Source organism: Lipotes vexillifer, unplaced genomic scaffold, assembly GCF_000442215.2.
Source record: "Lipotes vexillifer unplaced genomic scaffold, Lipotes_vexillifer_v1.1 scaffold394, whole genome shotgun sequence".
In the NCBI taxonomy this organism is placed as follows: Eukaryota; Metazoa; Chordata; class Mammalia; order Artiodactyla; family Lipotidae; genus Lipotes; species Lipotes vexillifer.
In genome coordinates, this window is record NW_006791731.1 from 4375119 (window position 1) to 4392693 (window position 17575).

A 17575-nucleotide genomic window follows, 5' to 3' on the forward strand; every position below is an offset into this window, starting at 1 on the left:
TTCCAGAACTACTTTTTATGTTGATCCTGAATGATTACCTATAAATCTGTAATGATTAGATAAGTGAAGGTAATCCAGTTTGTCAGTAGTTTCTTTACCAGGAAAATGAGTTTCTTTTTCTTACGCTTTTCACCTAGGCTTAGGGGTAGCTGGAGTTCCTCTCTCCTCAATTCTAGACAGTTCTGCAGATGTTATGTCCCATGTTTGAAGGAGGAGGAAGGGAAAGTACACCTGCCAATCCCTTCTACCTATCTGTCCCCTTACATTGGGAAAACCAAAGCTTTTTAGACACCACCCCTCCTCAGCCAAGCACGCTTCTGGTATTTATGTCCTTGGCCAGAACTGGGTCACAGGTCCATCCCTTGCTGGAAGGGCGGCTGGAAAGGTGGGGAACAGAATCACCATAATGGGCTTAGACCAACCAGCCACAGCTTTTCTCCATAGGCTGAAAATGCTGCCATTCTGAATAAAAGTGACGCTCTTTTAGCAAGGAAGGAGTGGGGAATGGGTATTAGGGTGGCAACTAACAGTGTGTGTGACACCCCAGTGGCAGGAGTCCTGGAGCCTGTGCAGTCTTCTCACCTGATTGTCAACATCATGATGCAGCCCATGCCCGAGAGGCGTCCAGGCCGCCGCTTAGCCTTTACTTCTTGGCTCAGGCGTCGCTGGTCATTCTGTTCAGCACAGACTCAAGGCCTGTTCTGTGCCTGGAGCCGTGAAGGCAGTGGACATACAGCTGGACTGAGACTCAGCCGGGTGTCCAGATTCACCGGGGACACAGCAGTGCCAGTCAGCGCCTTCAGCGTGGCGCCACCAGCTCTAGGACACAGGGCCCTGCCGAGCGGCCCTTACCCAGGCTAGGGTGAGTGGCAGCAGGGGTTGAGGAGGAGGGGCCTGGGAAGCAGGGGGACACAGGATGCCACGGCAGCGCTGGCACTTCCTTGAGCGTACCTGTTCCCAGTCCTCTCACAGCCCACGAGTGCCCTGAAGATAGGGACAGTGTCTTATCTATTATCCCACTTACATGTCCCTGGAGCTAGCTCAGTGCCTGGAATGTGTCTGGAGCTCTGTAAGTATTTTAGTTCGAATAAATGAGTTGACGTGGAGATAAATAGATCATTATCCAAGATGTGGGGGTGTCTTGGCCAAAGGGAGGTAGTTACGGGCTGAGAGGGACTTTGGATGCCAACCCTGCCTCCCTGCCAAGAGGTGAACCTCTGGGGCCTCGTCTTCCCTGGGGAGCCTGGCTGCAGGGGGTATTTTGGGAGCCATTTGTCCTGACTTACTAAGTCAGCTGTAAATTCCCCTGTGAGGCTTTGGAGTGTATGAGTCTTAGTGATGGCCCCAAAAGGGGACTGGCAGGTGGTTTGGGGACTGATTTCTTAAAGCAGTTTGGGCAAGCGCTAATGTCTTTGAAACGTTTCAATCTTTTCTGTGGTCATGGCTTTCGGACTGTCTTTGACCGTCCCGGTTTGGGAATCAGGGCGTCCCCTTGGGATATTTGCAGAGACAAGAAAGGCCCAGTAGCTTTGCCTGCCCTAAGCTCCAGGTGTCAGCCTCCAGAGGTTTGCTCATAATCAAGGCTAGAACCTTCTGAGTCAACTCATTTTAAATGACACACGGTCCCAGCCAGTCCCTCTGGTGGCCTGCCAACCTTAAAGCAATTGGCCGTCACCCGCAGCTGCCGCTGTCCTGGGTGGCGCCGTCTAAATACTGCGCACTGCTGGCATCCTCTTGCATATCTGGTTCTAGACAGACAACTCCGTGCTCTTTCCAAAATAACTCCTTCCTTGGGGCTTGTCAGACCTCTGGTGCCTTTGGGATAAACATTAAAAATACCTCCTCCCAAGTCAGGGAGGATCTCATTCTTTCCCCTCACTGCTGATTGGAAAAGGGGCCTCAAACTGGTCCCGCAGTGAAACATTTGTGAAAACGTATGAAAAGAGATTACTGCACATGGAATTGATGGGATGACAGAACTGCCTAATAACGTGTCGTTGTTATAATAATGTATATAGTAACCAGATTGCTTCAAGAGCAGGGCAGTATTTGTACTAAGTTGCCTCCGGTGCTACATTTAAGTCCTGTTATGGCTTGATCTTGCTTCATCCTCCAAGCAGCCCTGCAACAAGTGTGTATTTTGTAAGGTGTCCCATGTCCCACATACTGACACTGACAGAGATTAGGAGACTTGCAGTGGAGCCAACACTTGGGCCTGGAACCTTAACGTTGACAGTTGGTGCTCTTTCTGGGATTCTTAAAAATTGAAGTATAATTAATTTACAATGTTGTGTTGGTTTCAGGTGTGCAGCAGAGTGACTCAGTTACACACACACACACACACACACACACACACACACACACATATTCTTTCTCAGATTCTTTTCCATGATAGGTTATTATAAGATATTGAATATAGTTCCCTGTGCTATATAGTAGGTCCTTGTTGTTTATCTATTTTATATATAGTAGTTTCTATCTGCTAATCCCAAACTCCTAATTTATCCCTCCCCTATCCTTTCCCCTTTGAAAGAAACCGTAAGTTTCTTTCTGGGAATTTTAGGGCAACTGAAAGAATCCCTTTTCCTTCCAACTTTTTTTTTTAAGTGAGAAATCATGAAAATATTCAGATAAGACATTTATGTAATATGTGCTATATATAGGTCCTTGTTGTTTATCTATTTTATATATAGTAGTTTCTATCTGCTAATCCCAAACTCCTAATTTATCCCTCCCCTATCCTTTCCCCTTTGAAAGAAACCGTAAGTTTCTTTCTGGGAATTTTAGGGCAACTGAAAGAATCCCTTTTCCTTCCAACTTTTTTTTTTAAGTGAGAAATCATGAAAATATTCAGATAAGACATTTATGTAATATCGTATAATAAGGCGTTTATGTAATATCGTATAATAAGGCAAGTATTTTTCACTGTGTGACTGACTCCATTGCCTTTGTGTAACTGAGCAGTCTTGCTTCTTCTGGGATTATGCCTGCTTCTGGAATTGCACCTAAAGCTCCCTGGGGCGGCATAACAGACACCTTGTAGGTGGGCCCCCAGCATGTTTCCTGTTTCATTGACACCCCGCTGGCTCGCGATTTTCATCTATAAGCTCCTGCCTTTATGAATGAAATTCCCTCTGCCTGTATCGCCTTTTTGGTCTTTTGTCCATCGGGCTGAATCTTACTGTTCCTTTAAGGGAAACCTCAAACATCACCTTTCCGGGAAAGCTTCCCTGACCTCCCCAGGCTGGGCTAGGTGTTGGATCAGAGTCCTTAGTGCCCTAGCAACCCAGACCCATTTCTGTCACTTTTGACCCCATTGATCATGTGGATTTCCGTGTGTGACTCCCTCTAATGGATGACTGTGAGCTCCTTGTGGGTGGGGACCATGCCTGTTCTTATCTCATCCCCGTATGAGCACAGTGCTGGCAGAGCCTACGCTTAACAAGTACACTTGGGAGTAAATGAAACACTCCATCAATGTGGCACCGCCTCTGCGTCTGCCCCATGCTGGACGTCCTGCATGCAGGGTGGTTGGCGCGGGGTCCCAATGACGTCACGTGCCCTGGAGGAACCGTGGGCTGCGTTTGCTCATCGATCTCTGTTTCCTCTTGCTTTTCTCAGATGTGCTGTGCCCCAGCGTTCGTGTAGAAGGAGATCGCTTTAAGCACACCAATGGCGAAACCAAGGAAATCACAGGTAAGAGAGTAACAGCCACCCTACATGGTTTGCTTTCTGTGCTTTTTGCTGGACTTGACCATGACCCTCCTTGATTCAAGGGTAGCCTTGCTGGTGCTGTCCTCATTCCTGTCCTTCACCGAAGTCCTAATAGGATGGTCTGAACCGTGCAGGTAGCAGCTCCCATCAACGAACCGTCAACAGGGAAGACCGTTCACGTGTTCCCTCTGGGAGCAGGTGGTGATGCTGTAGGGTCGGTAGAGAATGCAGTGGAGTGAGTGACATGGTGAGTGAGTGATTGGCAGCCGGGCAAAGGGTGAATAAATAAATGCATTTGGGAGTGAATCAGAGTCATAAATACATGAGTGAATCAACGGGTGAGGGAACACAGAGACACACGACTGTGGAGCCAGCGGCAGAAATAAACTCCACGGAGGCTGTCTCTGAACGCGACCACGACGGGGTAACTGGGTGCGCGGGGGACGCTGAGCCGGCCCCCTCGTCCCGATGGTGATGAGCATCCGTTAGCTGCTCCCAGGCGTCCAGCTGAACACTTCAAGTGCATGATCTCAGGGAAGTTTTCCTCCTTGCAGGACACCAGCCCTGCTCCCCTCATCAACGCCGGCTCCGTCAGGAGCCCCGTCTCTCCACCCCAAAGCATCTCGGGTCCATTTCTAACCAGTGCAGTCAGTCTCCCATCCAAGGCGGTGAGCCCTGGGCCATCAGAACCCGGTGTCTTGTAGGTGCTGCAGTGCCCTGCCCCTTCCCCAGGGACCCTGCCCGGGTTCGGCTGCCCATGCAAACACGCCAGCATCTGCACCTTGGCGCCTGAGGGTTGTTTCTAGAACAGCAGAAGGCTGTGCTCCCTGTGTGCACGGCAGGTAAAACGTGCCAGGGGATTAGCACTCCTCGGGAGTAACCCAGCCCTCGAGCAGTGAGCATCGGTAAAGACACACCCGGCCCCTTGACCCATTTCCCAGCGCGTCCCCACAGGGGGCCGGCTTGGAGCTGCTTTCCTCGGCAGCTGGCACTGCCGTGCCTCCCTCCCTGCTGACCCTTCTCCATCGAGCGTCTCCCGGATAAACTAGCACTTTGGGGAGCAGCGCCTGGGCTGTAGTCAGTGCTCAATGAGGTGCTTACTCTCTCTATCAAGATGTCTTTGTCTAACTCCTGAGAGCAAGATGACGTCCATCCTAGTCACCGTGTTAATGCAGCTACCTTGAAGTGAAAATATTTATAGCCGAGTCACCGTCCAAAGGGCAAAACTGCTGGGAACACGGATGTCCCCACTGATTGCCTCGGTAATACCTAGCGGAGCTCTGGCTCTGGGTAATCTATTCTCCATCCCTCGAGCCTGGCTGGGCCTCTGCCGGCTCCGCCCCCGAGTAACTTCCGCTGAGGTCACTCTGGAAGGCGGATCTTTACCTTGCTGCATCATCCATATCGGGCTTCCTGAGCGATGAATCCTTCGTAACGGTATCTCCCCTAAATAATTCATTATCCAGTGTGTCTGTTCATAGAAGGGAAGGTATGACAGTCATACCATTAATAACGGAAATAGTAATAATTGATACTTACCAGCACTTACGTGCTTACCACGTCCTTGCATGCCAAGGGATTTGCACTTATTTTCTCATTTAACCCTTACAACGTAGGAGACCAGCACTATTGTGTCTTTCGTAGCTGGGGAAACAGGTACAGACACATTAAGTAATTTGCCTGAGTTTGTGGCAGAGTCAGGGCTCACATCCAGCCCGTCGGAAGGAAGAGGGGGAGGGAGGGAGGAGACACAAATGAACACCATTTCATCTGCCTTATCGTCTGTAACCCAGAATGAGCTTTCCTCTCGTTCTACGGACTGAAGAGCCCCCAGTATTGTTTTCCACTGAAGAATAACTGATTCTGGCAGGGAAGATTCAGAATGTGTCTGTGTGTATGTGTGTGTGCATGCATGTGTGTGCGTGCACGTCTGTGTGTGCACATGTGTGCTTATGCAAGCTGGGAACAAATCCTTTTGGCTCTGGCATGTGAGGATCCCGCTGAGGAGTCTTGTAGTGATTGGCTAGAAACGGGACCCTCTGTGCAGAATCCACTGTGTGGATCTGCTGCCAATGTAGCCTGGAACCTCGCCTCCCCTTGGTGGGCTCCGAGGCCCCCAGGAAGTAAATCACAGTGCTGGATGGGCATCCGTCAGCACGCGTTGCAGATGCCCTGCTTGTGCAGCTCTGAGAGCAGAGAGCCTGCGGGATCTATCGTCTCCTCTAATTATAACCAGACCAGAAAAAAGGCTCCTGCCAGCTGGAGCTGAGACCGGAGTTAGGGAGAGATGGCGCCGCATACTTGCCAACTGAGACGCAGTCGGGTAACCGGAGCAGCTTTTGTAAAAAATGCGGTTCCCCAAAGCCTCACCTCCAGGTGGTTCCTTAAATGACTCCAGCTATTTTTAGGGCTTCTCTGGGCTGGAACAGTGAGCACGGGGAACAGAACACACAAAGCAGGCTGGAGGCCTGGGTCCATCACCCGACTCTCTGAGATTCAGTTTCCCCACTTACGCAACAATACATCCGACATGATATCTCTGAGGACCCCTCCCGGCTCTAAAAACGGAATGTTCTGCAAATTCTAGTGACTGAAGGTGTTATACAACATTCCTGGGGGGTCAGCTATTTAAAGCTGAAAGAAAATGCTGGGCATGGTCCAGCTCTGAGATTGGGCCACAGACATCCTAATGTCTCTCTGCTCCTACCTGAGTTCCGACCTCCAGATAACAGTCGCCATGTCATGAGCATCTCAGATAGTCTCAGCTCAGTGCCCCTTCCCTCCCTCCTCCCCAGGCCTGTGTTTCCAAGGCTAGTCCTCCCCAGTCTCCCCCAGGCCGGTACATCCCACCGTTGCCTCCTCCATCCCCACTGCCAGAATGGCCTTCGAGCACAGAAACAAGATTGTGTTTCTCCCTTGCTTTAAAGCCCTTCCGCGGCTCCCCACTGCCTGTAGAAAGAAACTCAAACCGCCTCGCGTGGCCGACAGAGCCCAGCCTGATCTGCCCCTGCCTAGCTCACTCCCCTAACCATGGCTCCTGACATCCCAAAATAGTGGGATTCTCAGAAGGAACCTCGGTGACTCAGGTCCGGTGACCTTTGCACATCCGGTTACCTTGGATGCCCTTCCCTCCATCTCTGTCTGCCCAGATTTTATTTGTTCTTTAAATTCAGGCCAGGCCTTGCCTCCTCTGGGAAGCCTTCCCTGATTGCTCCTCAGCTGGGCAGGGAAAATCTTTCATGTGCTGTTATACAAGCCCACCCATTCCCCCTCCTTCTCATTTACCCATGATACCAACACAGCTTCTCTCTGTGCCTGTTTCCCTGTAGACACTAAACTTTTGGGGGTTGGGGCTGGGATTTTGTCCTGTTGAACATTGGAGCAGCCAACAGGGCATCTAAATGGAGGAGGCCCTTAATGGTTTAGGGAATTCCTTTCTTTTCTCCTTCCCTCTTTCCACTGACGGTGCCTCAATTAAGAACGGCAGCCAGAGCTCTTACTTTTTTAGGGATGGAAACATGAATCAGATCAGGTCCCATCCTTCAAATTGCTCACCTTCTCCTGGGGACAGATAAGCCATGTGCACCTTGGCCAGATCCACGAAAGACCCGGGAGTAACTTCTGTGCCTGGGGGTCTGGCAAAGCTTCATCCAGCGCGGACCTTTGAAGGACTCGGGGCGATCGTCATGGTGTCCCTGATACCACCTGGGTCAGCTGAGTCCGTGACATCGGGGAGGTGCATCCTTGCGGTTTCTACATTAAACAATCGCCGCTTTATCTCGCAGTGCCTCGCATCAGGGTCCATTTACCTCGGGAACATTTTTCATTTTCCTTCCCGGCCTTTATTTATTGCAGGCAATTCATCTTTCTCTCGGTGCCCTTTGCTGCCTCCTAGTTAATTGCTTGTTGTTCAGAGTTTTGTGGTGTTTAAGTCTTTGTTTTTATCCATGGAAGCCAATGAAAGTGGAACTAGAAAGTAGAGCATATGTTTGCTTTTCTAAAACTATTTTTCATTCTCCCACACGTGACTGCTACAAGGAAGCCCGGCTTCAGGTGGCGGTTTCCAGTGACAGGGACGGAGCTGTGAAGTGGAGGAGCGGGCCTCTCTGCCCTTCTGCCTGGCACCGTAGTGGGCGGCATCGGGCCCGTGCCCGCCGGGTTCTGAGCCCACTCTCTGAGTCAGAGCCGGCACTCAGTGGGAGCCCCCGGGGCCCACGCATCCCTGTGGACCTGGGGCAGCCCCATGAAGTGGGAGTTTGCAGGGGCTGAGTAGTTGCACCAGAGTCGTGGAGCTGCGGAGTCTAAGAGCAGGCAGGGCCCAGGTGTGTCTCACTGAGATGCTCTCCGGTCCCCATTTTCCCTCGTTAAAAGAAAGTGGCTGCTTCCCTGGAGCGACAGCCCACCCCATATCCAGGCAGTTACCACTCCAGGGGTTTTGCTTCCAGGTCGCTGAGAGCCTCTGAGTGCTGACAAACGGGAGAGCCCACCGGGACCCACTTGCTCCCGCAGGGGGAGATGGCAAGGACGCCCGGAGGCCCCGAGGCCTGGAGGCGGTGAGCCTGCAAGTCGGGCCCTTACCCTTGCCTCGTTGCTGAAGGAGACGCGAGGATGCGGGCTGTGGCCCGGCCGGCGCTGGGCCTGCTTTCACACCCAGGCAGAGTGGCTCCAAAACCTGCGCCCGCCTCTTCTGCCTTTCCTGGGAACAGAATCTGAGCCTAAACGGGCGTTTTACCGCTTGGTGGCCCTTCCATGGAACCCTTGTGGGCCAGTCACCCCATTCCCAGGCACCAGCCCCTCCCACTGTCCTCTGCTTCCCAGCCCTGCGGGTCACTTCCAGGTCCAGGGCCACAGTGCACGGGCGGCCCTTTGGATCTTCACGAGATCCCTCCTTGTGTGGCCCAGTGCGTTCCACCAGCTGACCCCGCTGGACCCGCCGGGCTCTGTGAGGCCTTAAACCCAGAGCTGCTGGTGATGACGTTGGGGGGTGCCTGCCCCTTGGGGGGCCCCTGCATCTCTGGGGAGGCTAGATCGTTTGCCTCAGTGTGCACTAAATAGCACACTGTTCCAAGGTATGCTGTCTTCATCCATGAGGGAGCTTCTGGGTACATGTTTTCTATCTTAAGGACCAAATCTCGTTTAACGTTGTGCCGTGAATTCTGTTAATTCGCTGGTGTGTGAGGTGCTGTTTAGAAATGACATGATGGCAACTCTTAGTCATTTTCTGAGAACTAGGCAACCTCAGAATGGCAGGGGCTGGGGAGGGGCCGGTGCCTAAAGTCCCCCAGGGCCTCAATCTCAGCACAGCCTTGCTCTGCATGGAATCCCTTCCCAGACCATCACGGGCCCTGCCCCAGGCCTGGAACAGCCCCTGCTCAGGTGGCCTGTCCCCTGAGGCCTGCCCAGTCACCCCGCTCACCTCCCATCCAATCCTGTTTAATTATTCCTCACTGCCTGAAATCGTCCTTTACATTTGTGCTGGACATGAGCTTATTGTTGGTCTCCCACCAGGGTACCAGTTCTCCCAGCTGTGTCTCCAGTGCTCATACATGCTTGGCACAGAGCAGGATCTCAAAAAATACGTATTGAATGCGTAAATGATATCCATGGATAGAATCTAGTGGGAGAAGGGGCTGTAATCATTGTAAAGGGAAATAATTAATATGAAAATTATTTTGTGGGTCTTCTGCTCTATGTCCGGCTCTGTACGAAGAGCTTTGTATCATATCCAAGCTTCACCACAATCCTATGAGGTGCAAAGACAATCCCCTTTTTACAGATGAAGAAATTGGTGCTCAGAGACGTTAGGCAACCTGCCTAAGGTCACACAGCTAGGACCTGGTGGTCAGGAACACAGCCCAGGCCTGTCTGACTCTGCTGCTGAAACTCTGAATTGATGCTAATTCCTTGCTGTTCTTGCAGCATCTTACACAGGGCTTGGAACAGAGAGGCTCTCAAAATACAACTTGAATGACTAAGTCATCTCTTAGGACAGAATCTAGTTAGAAGATGTTTTAATCATCCTAATGTGAGCCCTGCAAGCTCGTTTCCTGTTTTCCATGGCAGCATCTCAGAATGTTGGATACAGCAAGAACCTTCCTGAAGTCTCGTGGGTTAGGTGCCACTGATGCCGAGTGGTGTGTTAGCCCGGGGATGCGGAGACAAGTGAGGCCTGGTGCCCACCCACAGGCGGCTTCCTCTCACCTGCCGCGAGGTTCCCCTTCCCCAGGGACACAGTGTCAGGCCGGTACATCCCACCGTTGCCTCCGCGTGGGCATCGTGGTTGGGCTCCTCTGAGGGCCCCAGCTGCAGGACTCGAGTCAGCCCCCCCAGACTGGTCCAGGTGGTTTTGCAGGGGGTCATGGATAAGTTTGTGCTGCTGATGGTGGAGAATCCTGAGTGAATAACTGACCTGCTGAGTCGGTTTCCTACCACGGCTGAGCGACCGCCTGGGATTCTCTTGACAGCCAAGGTGGCGGGTGTCAAGCCTTCTCTCACAACCAAGTACTGAGGCTCTTGCGGGTTCTGTAACCCGCTCAGCATCACACAAATATGTGACTGAGCTGGATGACCCCCTGTCCCGCCAGCTCCCCTGAGCCCAGAGTTCGTGTCTTTTCCATTACTTTGTGTGGCCAGTGAGCAGGGTCCTCTCTCAGAGCCGTAACAAAAGGAAACGCACCTTTCCATTAATGCAGAGTCACGAAGAGTTTTCTTCTCTCTGATGTTTCGCTCTTTAAAATCATGCAGTTTAAATGCTGCTAAATTATAATTCAAGCAAAGTCCAAGTGAATTGTGGAAATGTGGCTGCAAGAAGGAAAGCCGAAGTTGCCACTTAGCCTGCAGAGCCAGGCTGTGTGAGCCGGGTGGCCCCACATGGGCTCCCTGAATGCCAGTCACACGGCCAGAATGGTGGCCGTCTGCTTACTTCATGCTTGCCTGTGATCCAGCACTTTCACGAAGGCTCATGTTTCGTCGGAAACCCCAGCGTCTCTGCCTGTTTGCTGCAATTGGCCTTGGAAACAGAAGCTGTCCATCTCCTCCCTCTGTTGTTTCTGTTTTCACCTGGGAGATGGATTTGCACAGTTCCCACCGCTTAAATCCCACCCCCACCCCCCCAGGGCAGGGCGGGCTGGCCACCTTCCCAGAGAGCAGATGTGCTTTTCCTCTGTCTCCGTGGCCAAACTCACTCCTGGCTCTTCTCTTTGGACAGGTTTTGACCTGATGGATTTGTTCAGTGTGAAGGCGATCTTGGGGGAGAGAGAGAACGGGGCGCAGAGTTCCTACGTCCGGATGGGAGCCTTCCCTGTGGTGCAGAGGACTGAGTGAGTGCTTGCTTCTCCTTCTAGACCTGCCCGGGACGCCTCTGAAAGGGTGGGAAGGCGCTGGTCAGCACGGTTGCTCACTGAGCACTGGGCAGGGATTTCGCCTACAGAGTGCCTGGTGAGGTCGCCCTGAAATGAAGCAGCCGAATCACCGACCCGGGAATTCAGCCTCATTCTTAACCATGTATTACCGTTGACCTTATTGGTCCCCTGGTCCTTCTACACTCACCTGTCCGTACAGGTGTGGTGTTCATCCTCCATCCATTCATGCCTGCGTTTTTCTATTAGTTCAGTAAACAACAAACGTTTATCATTTATGGCTTAGATCCACGGCACCTACTGTGGACCAGCCACTGCATGACACGCAGGCAGAGCACCACCCATAGTCATGTAGTCGTTTTGGCCAGTGGAGACCCAGTTCAATGTTTGCTGGGTGCCTGGCCTTACACAAGTCATGGGAGGTCCCTGTGCTCCAGTCATGGCATCTGTTTCATCTGAGGTGAATGTGTCCGCCTTGAAACGTCATTTGAGAGGGTCATGATGCAAAGATTAGTCCAGGGTCTGACACCTGTGGGGTCTGCAGTCCAGGGCTAACGACGACACCAAAATTAATGTTCCATTTTTCTCCTCTCAGGCAGAATGGTCTTTTGAAAATGAAAAGTGATATTTTATCTTGACATCATCCTTCATCTTAAAACTCTTTAATTACTTCTGAGGGTTCTTAAGTTAAGGGCCTGGGAAGACCCTGTGTGTGATCTAGCCCCGTGCTACCTTTCTGGCATCAGGTTCATCCTGGCCTGTCATTGTCTGCACTGCCCTCTACCTGGGACCCCTGCTTGTCCTTCAAAGTACAGCTCATCTGTCCTGCTTTCAAGGATGCCTCCCCCTAACTCTGAGGTTAAGCCAGGCCTCCCCTTATTTTCTCTCCTCACAACCTGTCCTCCTGCATAAAATGTAGCAACATTGAAGCCAGTGACTCGATTGTGCAACGAGTCATTTGCAGACTGTCTCCCCAGCTCTGGGAGAAGCTCCTGGAAGGGCCTGAGTCTGGTCTCTGCTGAGTCCCAGCATGGAACTGAGCCCTGCCTGGAGGAGGGGATGAATCAGTCCACGATCAGTGAGAAGCCTCCGTTAGATACTAGCCTGGCAAAGGTGGGCTTGGCACATCAGGCCACCAGCTTGCATTTTGCAGGCATGCAATCGTTTCTCCAGCTCGGTGGGCGTTCTGAGTGCCAGCCTTGCACCAGGACTGTGTCGGGCCCTAACGTCCTCCACGGCTCACAGCGCCAGTATCCCGGGAGAGTGCTGCTTCAGAACAGGAAACACGTCAGTTTCTCTCTCTGGGTCCCATTTCCTCCCCCTGTGATGGAGACCATTATCACAGTCAGCAGACCCTTAAGGGAGGCGTGCCTTCCTGACTGTGGGTGTTGTTCTGTCCACACAGAGGCTGAGATACAGATGCTGGGTGATCTTAATCACCTGGTCCCATGCTCATTTGGGGGCCGCACAGGGATGAACAGAATCCAGGTTCCATTTCCCACTTAACTCCCCTTACTTCTTTGGCTTAACTTGTCCAATTCATCCATACCACTTAGAAACAGAAAAAAAAAAAAAATCACAGGCAACTTCACTTTAAAGCAAACGTATAAGGGGATTCCTTGGCAGTTAGGACTCCACACTCCCACCACAGGGGGCCCAGGTTCGATTCCTGGTGGGGGAGCTAAGATTCTGCAAGCTGCACGGTGTGGCCAAAAATGATAATGATAATAATAATAATAATAATAATAAAGCAAACGTGTAATAGAGAAAGAACAAAACAGAGGAAGGAAAGCACACATTATGCAAATGTGGTGGGGAGCCCAGCAGAGGCCTCCCACTTGCTGAGGATGCCGTCTTTCTATCAGGACATTTGGAGCAAACAGCACAATGGCTTTGGACTCTGCTCTCTGGACGTGGGGCCGAAGTGTTTCTGAGAAATGGATTTGGGCTCATGTTATGCTGAGTCGTCCTGAGAAGGAATTTCTACATGGTTTCGAGTTTGTTTTAATGGCAAAACACCAGAAACAATCAAACCGACAGAGCCCTGACGTGTTGAGTGAGAATAGCATCCCTTTCATTTCTGATGCAATTTACGCAGATACATACATACACATATAATTTTTAACGTATGGGTTAATTTTGTTCATAATGAAAAGGGGTGTCACTTTCAATATTTGTATTTTTCTTACTTGCTAAACGTTTAAAGGGCACTTTACACACCTTATCTAACTTATTTCTCACCACAGTAAAGTGGGGGGAGCAAGGCTTGTATTATTCTCAGCATTTATCTGGTGTGACATTTGAGGCTTAAAATGGGACAGTAACCTGTTCAAAATCTCATAGTTCCTAGGAAGCAGAGGTTGGTCTCAAACTCAGGTCGGTCCTTCAACTCCAATCCCTTTACCCTCTCCTGTATATCTGTATATATACACAGCCTAAGAAAAAGTATTAGTCTCTCGATAGAGAGAGAGAGAGAGATAGAGGCACACCCCGGAGATGTTGTGGGTTTGGTTCCAGACTACTGCAATAAAGCGAATATCAAAACGAAGAGAGTCACATGTTTTGGTTTCCCAGTGTGTATAAAAGTTATGTTTACACCATACTGTAGTCTTTCAAGTTTGCAACAGCATTACGTCTTAAAAAACAGTGTACATATCATTGGCACTGATGGGCTTGCTTGGTGTAGGGTTGCCACAAACCTTCAATTTTTAAAAAAAACACAGTATCTGTGAAGCACAGTAAAGCTAAAGCAGAACAACACGAGGTGCCTGTAGATAGAGATAAATATAAATACAGTTATCAATACATAGATATAGTGTATTTAGATACGTAGCATATTTGTATATTATACATATGTGTGCATTGAGAAGTAAGTGTGTTTAGAAAAGAGCGGTAGCATAGTTGGCCTCATTAATGCAATGAGAAGAAGGAAGAAATTGAAGGGCAATAATGTCCATCTGAGGCTGCACAGCCTGTGCCCGTGCAGAGTGCTGGGGAAGCCCCGTATCCCTCCCGTGTGGCAGTGACCTAGGACGTCCCTGAATCCTGGGAAGGCCCGAGGGAGCAAAGGGCACTGCTCCCAGTGCCTGGATGTGATCCTGGGTGAAGTCCTAGCTCAGAGAACAACTCTGAATGGCTGGGCCAACTCCCGGCTCGGATCTGTGAACCGAGATCACAGAGGGAGGACCAGTCTTTACTCACAGGTTCTACAGCCAAACGTTGGGTCCCTGAGGGTCCACGAGTCTGAGAACCAGAAAGCCAGACGCCTCCTCATTTCCCTTCCTGGCTCTCTGGCCAGACAGTTTCCACCTCCTCCAGTGCAGAGGGCAGCGCCTCACATCCTTTGCCCCCAGAGCAGGGTTTGGCCCGCCGTGAGCAGGTGTGAAGAGGAGAGCTCTGGAGACCCGCCACTGTCTGCAGGGGAGCCTCTGCTCGACCGCTGAGCAGCGGGGTGCAGGAGTCACCCCATGAGAGCCTGGCCGCCCTCAGCTAGGGCGGGGGCATCACAACGCCGTACATCCGTAGCTTCTGTCGCGGAACAACGTGCATGCGGAATTTGTAGGGGAAAGGGCAGTGCAGGGCTGTCTGGGCTGGAGCTGCAGGGGCCGAGGGATTCCCCCATTTGAGGGCCTGGTCCCCCGAGTTCAGGAAAGCAGTGCTCTTTGGAGACGGAGGATGTCCTGGCACGTGGGGCAGGGACCAGGCGGGCTAAGATGTCACAGTGTGGCCTTGCCGAGGGGCAGCAGGCAGGGAGAGGTGAGGGCTGCAGCACTCAGCTGCATTTGGCCCCACGGCGGGGTTAGCGGGCGGCAGTTCAGCATTTATTATTGATTTTGGAGAGATGGAAGCAGACGAGCACTGCGGGGGTGGATTTGACGGGGCTGAGGGTGGGTGCACTGGGACAATGAAGGGGCCACAGCGAGGGCCAGCGGAGGGTTGTATGGAGGCCCTGATTGAAGGGAAAAGCGGTAAAGGCAGGTGAGCGGGTGGACTTTAGAGCCCTAGGAGGTCAGAGTGGCAGGACTCTGTGACCCCGGGGTGCGTGGGCCTCCTTTGCAGCCTCTTCTCTCAGCCCGGCACCATCTGTCTCTGTCTCCCTCCAGGGATGTGTTCCCGCAAGGCTTGCCTGATGAGTACGCCTTTGTCACCACCTTCCGGCTCCGGAAGATGTCTCGGAAAGAAGACTGGTATATCTGGCAGGTCATCGACCAGTACGGCATCCCACAGGTGTGAGCAGCATGCCTTGTCTCGGTGCAGATTTCTTTCTCCTTCTCATGTGCTTGGCATCAAACACCGTGTTTTCTTCTGGGGTGTCTGTCCTGGGCCTGGGAGATGGAGGGTCTGGTGTCCGTGGAGGCGCAGGGCACCTGCAGGGGCTGGCAGAGGGCTGCACTTCCTCCTTGACGGGCAAGTGCCCATCACCTGGTGGGGCAGAATGCCCAGTTCCTGTCTCAGGGACCCTCAGCCCAGCCAGGGAGGTTGCAGCCCGTGCTGCTGTCCTACGGCACGTGCTCTCTTATGTTCATGACGTAGTGCAGGAGACTGGCTTAGAGTCAGCACGACCTGGGTTCAGACCTCGTGTCTAGTCCTTTCTTGGTGTGGCCTCTGAGACACGTTCACTTTCTTCTTTTTTTAAAAAAATTTTATTTATTTACTTTTTATACAGCAGGTTCTTATTAGTTATCTATTTTATACGTGTTACTGTATACATGTCAATCCCAGTCACCCAATTCACCCTACCACCGCCCCCCCCCCCCCCCCCCCCACATATATGCGTTAATATACAATATTTGTTTCTCTCTTTCTGACTTACTTCACTCTGTATGACAGTCTCTAGGTCCATCCACGTCTCTACAAATGACCCAGTTTTGTTCATATATATGGCTGAGTAATGTTCCGTTGTATATATGTACCACATCTTCTTCATCCATTCGTCTGTTGATGGGCATTTAGGTTGCTTCCATGACCTGGCTATTGTAAATAGTGCTGCAGTGAACATTGTGGTGCATGTGTCTTTTTGAATTATGATTTTCTCTGGGTATATGCCCAGTAGTGGGATTGCTGGGTCATATGGTAGTTCTATTTTTAGTTTTTTAAGGAATCTCCATACTGTTCTCCATAGCGGCTGTATCAATTTACATTCCCACCAGCAGTGCAAGAGGGTTCCCTTTTCTCCACACCCTCTCCAGCATTTGTTGTTTGTAGCTTTTCTGATGATGCCCGTTCTGACTGGTGTGAGGTAACACCTCATTGTAGTTTTGATTTGCATTTCTCTAATAATTAGTGATGTTGAGCAGCTTTTCATGTGCCTCTTGGCCATCTGTATGTCTTCTTTGGAGAAATGTCTAATTAGGTCTTCTGCCCATTTTTTAATTGGGTTGTTTGTTTTTTTAATATTGAGCTGCATGAGCTGTTTATATATTTTGGAGATGAATCCTTTGTCCATTGATTGGTTTGCAAATATTTTCTCCCATTCTGAGGGTTGTGTTTTCGTCTTGTTTATAGTTTCCTTTGCTGTGCAAAAGCTTTTAAGTTTCATTAGGTCCCATTTGTTTATTTTTGTTTTTATTTCCATTACTCTAGGAGGTGGGTCAGAAAAGATCTTGCTGTGATTTATGTCAAAGAGTGTTCTGCCTATGTTTTCCTCTAAGTGTTTTATAGTGTCCAGTCTTACATTTAGGTCTCTAATCCATTTTGAGTTTATTTTTGTGTATGGTGTTAGGGAATGTTCTAATTTCATTCTTTTACATGTAGCTGTCCAGTTTTCCCAGTACCACTTATTGAAGAGACTGTCTTTTCTCCATTGTATATCCTTGCCTCTTTTGTCATAGATTTGTTGACCATAGGTGCATGGGTTTATCTTTGGGCTTTCTATCCTGTTCCACTGATCTATATTTCTGTTTTTGTGCCAGTACCATATTGTCTTGATTACTGTAGCTTTGTAGTATAGTCTGAAGTCAGGGAGTCTGATTCCTCCAGCTCTGTTTTTTCCCCTCAAGATTGCTTTGGCTATTCGGGGTCTTTTGTGTCTCCATACAAATTTTAAGACTTTTTGTTCTAGTTCTGTAAAAATTGCCATTGGTGATTTGATAGGGATTGCATTGAATCTGTGGATTACTTTGGGTATTACAGTCATTTTCACAATATTGATTCTTTCAATCCAAGAACATGGTATATCTCTCCATCTGTTTGTGTCATCTTTGATTTCTTTCATCAGTGTCTTATAGTTTTCTGAGTACAGGTCTCTGACCTCCTTAGGTAGGTTTATTCCTAGGTATTTTATTCTTCTTGTTGCAGTGGTGAGTGGGATTGTTTCCTTAATTTCTCTTTCTGATCTTTCGTTGTTAGTGTATAAGAATGCAAGAGATTTCTGTGCATTAATTTTGTATCCTGCAAGTTTACCAAATTCATTGATTAGCTCTAGCAGTTTTCTGGTGACATCTTTAGGATTCTCTGTGTATAGTATGTCATCTGCAAACAGTGACAGTTTTACTTCTCTTCCG

The 17575-nt window shown here is 50.2% G+C and overlaps 1 protein-coding gene across 1 annotated transcript in view; it reads left to right on the forward strand.

The window, feature by feature from the left end:
• COL22A1 (collagen type XXII alpha 1 chain) overlaps positions 1-17575 on the forward strand; it is a 253822-nt gene that overhangs the window by 32000 nt on the left and 204247 nt on the right. The window contains exons 3-5 of the mRNA XM_007464595.1: positions 3622-3696; positions 10922-11033; positions 15176-15299. Coding sequence (XP_007464657.1) covers positions 3622-3696; positions 10922-11033; positions 15176-15299 — 311 coding nt within the window. The remainder of the gene's footprint in view (positions 1-3621; positions 3697-10921; positions 11034-15175; positions 15300-17575) is intronic.